The sequence below is a fragment of the Aplidium turbinatum genome, chromosome 8 (assembly GCF_918807975.1).
Source record: "Aplidium turbinatum chromosome 8, kaAplTurb1.1, whole genome shotgun sequence".
Taxonomy (NCBI): domain Eukaryota; kingdom Metazoa; phylum Chordata; class Ascidiacea; order Aplousobranchia; family Polyclinidae; genus Aplidium; species Aplidium turbinatum.
The window spans coordinates 30,848,697-30,858,065 of NC_137479.1; the positions used below are offsets into that span (position 1 = coordinate 30,848,697).

Consider the following 9,369-nt stretch of genomic DNA (forward strand, 5'->3'; position numbering starts at 1 on the left):
CGTTATAAAAATAATGTAAAAAGATGGTGGGGACATGTCCCTGCTGTCCTATAGGGATCGGCGCCCATGCTGCTACCGGGACCAAGTTACCCTCTCAGCGGACCTAAGTTAGAAGAACCGTACACAGATCACAAGCTGAGGTTCCTGGTGAACCACATTGATGATGCTTCAATAGTTTCTACGTTAGATGAACATTGCAGTTGAGATTAGAGGTTGTTCAAAATCAAATACCACTCAGGACTGTGTTGGAATGCTCATATTGCGTAAAATAGGTTGATGACGTCATATTTGGAATCGTAGGCTATGGAGCAGGCGTAAATGTTAAATTGCTCCGGAGCTCTCTTTTATCATAAATTAGTTCCAGAGCTCATTGATACCACTGCTCCGGCTCCACAACGTCAAAAACTGAGGTTTATGGATGAACGCTCAATTTGGAATATCTAGCGTTTTAAAAGGTTGTTGTTAAATTATGTGAATTCAGCCAATAGTAGTAGCATCTTATGAAATACATCGGAGCCGGAGCTATCTTTCAAATAACTGGCTCCAGCTCCGTTGATAATGCACGGCTCCGAAGCCCTGGCTATGGGGGGGAGTAAAGGAAAGCCATGGAATGAAAAGTTTCTACCCTCAAAATTTTTCTGTCAGGACTTTTCTGTTCACTACACGACTTCGATTGTGACACTATTCAAACACCGCTTATTCTAGAATTTCGTACACAGCGTTTGTCCCCCATGTCCTGCACAACGCGCTATTCGAGTTGACACACAAGTTCTATGTTTACGCGAATTAATGACTTTGCGACGACGGAGTCTTGCATCGAACATAAAGTTCTTGTGACGTAATACAAGGAAAGCGAGCATGTCACTTTCAATAATTCTGAATGAAGGTCCCACAAACACAATAATCATGTTTTATTTTGCGTCCATTGCGACAACGTCCACTGAGAAAACAGATGCAACGTAACAGAAAGCAGCAAAGGGACATGTAGCTGGAGTCACCGAGTCAACTGCTTCCATTATTTTAGCGCGTTACGTGTCTTGTCGAGACAGCCGCGAGCTTAAGAGCGGTGTCGAACCCACGTCCTTAAAAAAACGTTTTTACAACGTAAAAACGCTCGGCCTTTCATGAGCGAAGTAAAGGTGAGTCCCATACTTAATTCTAGCATCGGGAAATGGGAATATAAGGTTCTCATTATACTAAGCCTTCGGCACTAAGGAGAGTAAGGTGGCCAGTTCCTTTCTCTCGGCCGCCTTTCCTTCAGCAATTACGCCCACCCAATTTATTACACCTTGGGTAGAGGTGAGCGGTATTTGTCAACAACCAGCTTAAGCCGGGAGTCGAACCAGGATTGCATGTCTGGAAAACAAGCGCCTTATCCGCTGCGCCATCCCACCGCTTCATAAGCGAAGTAGCCCAGCGAAAAACAATAGCTTCACTTGTAATGTTTTTGTGGGGTAGCCTAAATGAGCGCAACAGTGGAATGTATACAGCTGATAATCCAAATCTATCTTATTGCTCATGGTAGCTCAAAGCTACAAGTTGTCGTCAGACTCTCTTTAGTAGCTATCGTCAGAATAAAATAAGACTAAAAGTGGTGAAGTATTTATAGTAGAAGAAAAACAATATGTAAATTTGGCTGATCAGAATAATTCAAAATTAACAAAGAAATTTTAAGGCACAAACGAATTCTTTTTGGCGGCATAAGATTGGATTGAGCTATCATGAGCAACATTCTACTCGCAATTTTCAATTTTTGTACAACCAACTCTTCTAATCTATCATACCAATAGCAATAGATGAAGTGCCTTTGCAGCACAAACAAATCATCCAACATCACTCAAGAATGTCATAGAAATGCAACCGGCCTACAAATTTTCAGTAGGCTATAACTCAGTTACCTACAACGCAAATGAGTTATATAGCCTAAGCTTTTACCTAGACTAAACAGTAAATCAACCGTTTACATTGATTTTCTGTTTGGGTACAAAATAGTTGACACAAGACTGAGACTACCACAGCCAAGCATATAACATCTACACAAACTTTAAAATTGCCGAGCCAAAATAACGTCACCAGTGATAGCAATGTGCGACATTAGGAATTGCTCAAAGGTCATGGAACGCCATTGAACGGGAGTGATAGACCTTCTTAGGCTATTGCCTTACGTGTACAAGTTGACAAAAGGCATCATAATTTATTTGGTGCCACTCGGGGAGGGGTGGAAAATAGCCTCAAATGATAGCTGAACAGTCTTTGAACAATTTTATGCTACAAAGCAAACTTTAAAACTATATATAGTACCGTAAATAAAAAACAAAAGCAGAGTCTTGAAAGCAGAGTCACAGAGCGAAGTCTTGCAAGGATAGATCAGCAATGGTAAGAAAGGTTTGCATGCCCACAATAGCCAAGCAGAAATAGACGATTGTTCCAACTTCATCAGTACCGGGCATATTCGGGCCACGCGGTTGTACCCGGATTCGGCAACTGAATGCCTTGCTCTGCTCGCTGATTGGTAGACACCCAGCTTAGTACTAGTAGGTGGAAAGGGCCAGTAGCGCAGTAAACGATGCACATTAGGGTGGTGTCCCACTTTTAGGCGACGTTTCAGGAGAATTAGGTTCGGGTCAAATTCTGACTGGATTTTCGTCACTGATTTCAAAAATGACGTTATTTTTTCATTATGACGTCATCTTGATGCGCCAGCTAGCGGATTTTTGCTATTTTGGCCTTATCACAAATATGGTAAGAGGTAGAGAGTTGGAACTTGCGCCAAAATGACCGGAAGGGACAATTTCCTATTTGTTATCAATACAATATGAAACGGAGTTATTTTGCAACAGAAACAGAAAAGGAGTTATTTTGAAAAAACATGTTTTTGGTCATTTTTGGACAAAAAAATGAGAAACATGGCAATTTTGCTACAGTGACGCTTTTATATCGATTAAGTTGCTGTGCTGCGCCACATTGTTTAACAATTAAGTACAGTGGTACTTGGTAGTAGTCTACTAGCATATTGTATTTACAATTAATTACCTCAGCATTGATTTTTGCATGCATGTTGCAATTACTAATACTAGCAAACGTTAAACCCTTGGTCATTTAGTTCAAAGATCTATCAAACAAAACCACCATTCAACAACACAACATAGTTCAATGAGATTATTTATCACACCATACTGTGCAAAGCAGCACAAATGCGCACGTCTGTTTTGGCCAAATCATCTTGGTCATCTCGAATCAAGCCGTTCACAACGCCTTTCAGTCTTCCAATGAAGCGCTCTGTTGTTGTTGTCGATCATACGCCAAAACACTGATGGAGACGAAAAACATGCTATGCATGAAGCCATCTTTCTTTCTTCGGAGTAAAAATCACGTAAGTTGCCACACTTCAAAAGCGTCTGCTCGATATCAACGTTCTTGGAAAATTTTTCTGTCTTACCGCATCAGCAGCAAAAAGGCGGAGCTTCAGCGTGGGAACTTAAAGCAACGTTTTTAGTGCTCAACCAGTAGGATGCATGCTTAACGATGTATCAGAACAGCGTTGAATACTGGTTCATCAACATATTTATCTGCAAGTTATAAACCTCTTGTGAACAGTACAATTGAGGGACCTTCAGCAGCGGAAGGTTTAAGATGGATGACCAAAGATGCTGGCAAATGAACACAAACAGTGAAAGAAACCATACGTTGAAGTTTAGGAATATCCTGAGGCTCAACACAATACCCAAACTCAGCATTCTTAAGTAACCACTCGCTGTTGTTATCCAACGCGCACGGGACACGCCTTCTTGACGATAAAAAAGTGGGGGTTTCAAATTTCCTGGACCATCCATCAATAAATCAGCTGCCAGAGCAAGAAGACACATATGGTCGCTCCGAAAAGATGAATCTTTAGCTTCTTTCTTGTGGCTCAGAAAGCCATAAGATCTTGGCTTTTAAATGATTTGCGGCTATATCTGTGATGGAAACTTTACAATCTTGTCGGATTTTCAGATGTTGGGGCTTAGGTTTTGGTATTTTCTTTATTCTATTCATCAAACCACCATCTGCCAGACAAAATTTATGAATCTTGTTTGCAAAACATCCCGAACAAAAATGATGCAACATTGCATCATTTTTATTTTAGGATGTACTGTTGATGATATAACAATCGAAATAAAAGCGTCACTATATTCTATTGTTAAGCTACTACCACTGTACTTAATTGTTAAACAACGTGGCGCAGCTTAACAATCGAAATAAAAGCATCACTGTAGCAAAACTCAAGCAAAATTGCCATGTTTCACTTTTTTGTCCAAAAATGACCAAAAACATGTTTTTTCAAATATTTCATTTTCTGTTGCAGTTAGCGTTTCATATTGTATTGACAACAAATAGAAAATCGTCCCTTCCGGTCATTTTGGCGCAAGTTCCAACTCTCTAGCTCTTACCATATTCGTAATAAGGCCAAAATAGCAAAAATCCGCTAGCTGGCGCATCAAGATGACGTCATAATGAAAAAATAACGTCATTTTTGAAGTCAGTGACGAAAATCCAGTCAGCATTTGACCCGAACCTAATTTTCCTGAAAAGTCGCCTAAAAGTGGGACACCCTAATGCACATGCTGCAATTGAACCATTTCCCACTTTGGAATGCAGACGTCGCAACAACATAACTATTACTAGATAAACAAATTTGAAAACATAACATAAATAAAACACAGCTGGTCTCAAGAAAATAACAATGAACATAGATAATATTATAATAATTTACCAAGTTGACAAATTTTAGATTGTCGAGTAGTTTGCGATATTGTAAATGTAAGCAAAGTTATTGTAATGCCAAGAAAGTTAACGCATTTTACTGTTTCCGAAAACGTTCCAGCTAGATTTGTAGAATAGCTACGTAGTTCGAAAGATGGCGACAAACATCTTGTCATAACTATTGATCGACATGGCTATGCTCATTAAATTCACAACTAGTCTGCCAAGCACTAACATCAAACTAACAAAACAATTTGATGAGTTGTGTTGCCTGTATGATCGAAACGCACAATGCTGCAGTGCATTCGCAACTCAAGACGATGTGATTGTACATCCTTCTGTTTCATTCGTATAACTGTGCTCGTGGTGCTGGTGACACATTCCACTAGAATAAAAATAAACTTGGCAACAAAACTACAGTTCAAGTTGGAATCATTTTATCAACAATTAACGAGCCGTTCGCGTCTTTTATGCGCAATCTTCCGGATGCGTATTGGGTCTCCTGGCGTCCGTCTGAGAAGACAGTCTTCCGCGTACCATCCGGATATTCGCGTCGTTTAAATTCTTTGGTGTGGATCTCCCTTTGGCCGTTGCTGAACTCTATAGTTTTATCTCCAGAGGATGCAAGGACCATCATGGTCCCATCTGGGAAGATCGTTTCTTCAGTTCCGTCCAACTTCATCATTTTACTTGAACCATCCTCAAACGTGATATGTTTTGAGCCGTCCGGAAAATGTCGCTCTATTTGCTTGTTACTGAACTCCATGACCTCCATGCCGTTGGGATGGGTCGTGTGCCATGTTCCCGATGCGATGTAGTGATACTTCACCGTCCCATCAGGAAGCACAGTTTTCACATCTCCGTTGGTGAATTTAATCTGTACTGTCCCATCAGGAAGAACATATTTGTGGGTTCCATTCTGGAATGAGATCTCCAGCGTCCCGTCCTTCTTTCGTCGCTCCACTTTTCCTTCATGCATCGTCACTTCTGACACGTTCAACTGATTGTCACTGTGACTGGAAAGCGGATTTCGAAGCGGTATGGATTTTGGTTGCTTGGCTGCATTGTGTACATTGCTATGGTTTTCAATGTAATCGTCGATGTTCACGTTCTCATTATTAGTCGGGATGGAGTCAACAATGTCGTTTATTGCTTTCCAAGCAACTTGAGACTTTTTGTTTTTTCTAGTCTTCTCCTCACGTTCAAATTTCTGTACTTTTTCTTCGAGAAGCTGAACTTGTTCTTTCAGTTTTTCATTTTCCCCGTTGGCAACTTCAACCTGGCTTCGAAGTCGGCTATTGACAGCAGATAACCTTTGTTCTTTCACTTTAGCTTCATTTTGAAGTTCAGAAATTCTGGTTTCTAATTCATGAATATATTCCCTGTCCTGTTTACTTGGCAGGGATTTAATGCTGGCAACATGGTCATCAAATAATTTCCGATCTTTCTTTAACTTTTTTGTTTCTGATTTTTTGAAATCTTCCAATCGTTTGAGTTCATCTTCCTTTTGTCGTTGGAACTCTTCAAATTCTTCCTTCAATAATTGTAATTGACTTTCTTCTTCTTTTCGCACTGTGTTTAACTTTGCTGTCTCAGACTGAAACTTTTTAATTTCTGCTTCCATTTCTTCCAGCTTCTTCTTGAGAATTGTTGATTGAACAGAGTCTCCTTCAACTACGTCAGCTTCTGATATTGTGCTCAATTGTTTCCTTTCCTCTGTACCTTTATTTTGTACAGCGTCCTTAGATTTAGAATTTACGGCTTTGTCAGATTGATTTGAACTGTTCAATTTTCCTTTTTTCTTGCCGTCACTGCGTAAGCTTGGAAACAGGCTCAGCATAAGTTTGTTTGGAGGAAGCGGTTCAATCTTCTTCATGATAACTGAGTCATCATCATCTAAAGTTTTGACTGTGCTAACGTCGGCGTAATGTTCATTACAGAATTGTTCCATTTGCTCAAAAGTTTCATTCAATGTTTTATCAAGATCATGTTTAGTATCTGTGGTGTCAAGAACCAATGTAGTATCTTCAACTTCAGACCACGCGGATTCATTGTGTTCGTCTGCATCTCCAGGCTGTTCACAATCAAGCAACCAATTTTTCTCTGTCAGAGAAGCTTTAGGCTCTTCAGGAACTAATGTTAACTGCTTCATAGGTTCTCTTCTAGCCAAACGAGAAGTTTTACGAATACGGGGCTTCTGCACAATTTCAGTTTCTTTGAGACAGTCGGCCTGTTCAGTGTTGAGGCTTTCTGGGAGTGGGAGGGCCTTTCCAACCTCAACTTCACAATAGTCAGACACATTGGCTGGCTTTTCAGAAACTACCTCAAATGTTGGCTTGGAAGCAACTTTGATTGTAACCGAAAATGACTTGATTTCATCAACTTTTGGTGGCTTCTTTTTTATTTTGGGCTTTTTAGGCGGCCCTTTAAATCTTGCAATTCCTTGGCCTTTTTTCAAAAAAGTCCGTTTTGGTGTAGAAGCAGAAGCTTGTTTCAAAGTGTTGGCAGCTTTGTCTTGCCTCAATTGATCAGCAAGGATTTCTTCAAAAGTTTTTCCTCCTTTTACAGGCAACTCATCAAACGCAACAGTTGGTTGAGATGATTTTTCGAAACTGTTTTCTACATTAATTTCCTGATAATCACTTTGGCCAACATCCGAATCTGATTCGACATGATTTGCTGTTTCTACAGCAGGTTCAAACTTTTTCATGACCACCAATTCTTGTGAAAAACTATCATGTTCATTTTGATCAGAAGTTTCCTGCAGTTGTTCAGATTCAATGTTGCCACTTTGTCTAACAACAAATTTGTCACTTCTCAAATGATTTTCTTTATCAGAATCATCAACAAATGCGAGTTTTTTGGCACCGCATGAGGTTGTAGACTGGGTCCCCTTAACAAGAGGAGATGATGGCAAATCAGAAATTGGAATCGCCAAGATTTCATCTTCAGAATCTTGTTCTTGTGCTACTGGCTTTCTGGAATTTTGTTGAGATCGGAGAAGCGCCAGTTGGGTTTGTTGTTGTTTCTTTAATTCTTCCTGCTGCATTAATTGCCACAAGCGAATTGCTTGAAGTTTTTGGATCACATCTTGATGTTCAGAACCATCGTTGGTGCTCATTTGCTCAAAGATGGAATCCATGTCTCCAGAAGCTTGCTGAGCATCATCATTAGAATCCATCATAAAAATTTATTACAAGAAGCTGTGAAATGTTACAAAAAGTATTGTGTGCTATGATATACTTGTATTGTAGATGCAACGTACCTGTAATAAAAGTTGAAAATTAAACTTGACTTCAATTATTACTGCACTTGTTTATAAGTAATTGCAGTACCAATATGAAATATTTCAAAAACATTTCGATTAGAGTCAGTATGTTGTAGCATATTGTATTTAAGTGTCATACTGAGCAACAATTGTAGAAGTAACAGAGTTGTTGCTACAATGCATTGGATATGTTTATTCTACAATCAACTTAGTTTGCTTAGTCTTACTTTAATTTAAAAGAAGTGTAACCAAGATTTACCAGTAAATATAAACTTCCTTCTACATTTAGCAAGACCAGAAAAGTCAAGTTTTAAACTTATACAGCAACTCTTTTTTTGTTGGAAAAGATCTTCGATATTCTGCAAAAACGCTTTTCAATTAATGAGTGCAAATGAAGCTTTATTTATATAAGACAAAATACTTATTATTAATTTAAAACTAATGTGATATTGCTTACTGTATTAAAACAATCAAGTTCGTTTTCTATCCAGCAACATAAATAAAGGCAGTGACTATACAGTATTTATATATACTACCTTTCACCATGAGTATTGCCAGAGAAAAAATTCAATTCTAATTTCAAAAAAGTTCAAAGTCGTTGAAGACAAAAACTTATTAGGGAAATTTTGAAGACCTAGACAGAGAGCAAATTTAACCTAGGAATTTTTCAGATTTGAAAATTTCTTCAAATTTGGAACAAGCATTTTTTTACTTTGCAACACTGCCACAAATCAAAGCGCTTTGATATCACACCATGGCAAAAGAGTTGTAAATAGAGCTAGCCTACTTCCATAATCCATAAGTAAAACTACTGGTCTTGATAGCATAAATAATGATCTTTACTTCAAAATGAATGAAAGATGGAAGGCAAACAAAAAAAAAGAAATATTAAGATATCACCATTCACCTAATAAAATAAAAAAAAGGGAAAACGAACAACTACAACAGCATCAATAGATCAATTAAATAAACATTAGTAAAATATAGTTTATCTTTTGTAGAAAAAAACTCAGCAACAACACTTCTCACAATACCGGCAATGTTGTATTTTAAGGTGATAGTTAAATTTGATATTAAGCACGTCAAGCCAGGCAACAACACAATATTTATTATGACTAAAAAAGACAAAAGTCTTACTTGATGTTTGGTTTTATCTGCTTTTGGTTCAACAAAGCAAGGCGACATAGAATTGATTTATTTTTATCATTAAAGATTCATCCCATGCAACTTTATGTGAAACAACTGAATATGTTATAGATTCAAATCTATTGGATTGTAAGTTGTGGGCTCGTGGCTAATAAAATTGCTTTTATCGTATTTTTTTCAATAGACATTTTGCTACAAAGCTAAAAATGTAA

At 38.3% G+C, this 9,369-nt stretch overlaps 1 protein-coding gene across 1 annotated transcript; it reads right to left on the reverse strand.

Moving 5' to 3' along the window:
- Positions 1 to 5,154: 5,154 nt before the first annotated feature.
- Positions 5,155 to 7,998, reverse strand: LOC145775822 (uncharacterized). Its single transcript, XM_082587198.1, has 2 exons — positions 6,466 to 7,998; positions 5,155 to 6,429 (listed from the first exon to the last, which is right to left on the reverse strand). The coding sequence occupies exons 1-2, from the start codon at positions 7,925 to 7,927 to the stop codon at positions 5,165 to 5,167; spliced, it is 2,727 nt and encodes a 908-aa protein (XP_082443324.1). The 5' UTR covers positions 7,928 to 7,998; the 3' UTR covers positions 5,155 to 5,164.
- Positions 7,999 to 9,369: the final 1,371 nt, after the last annotated feature.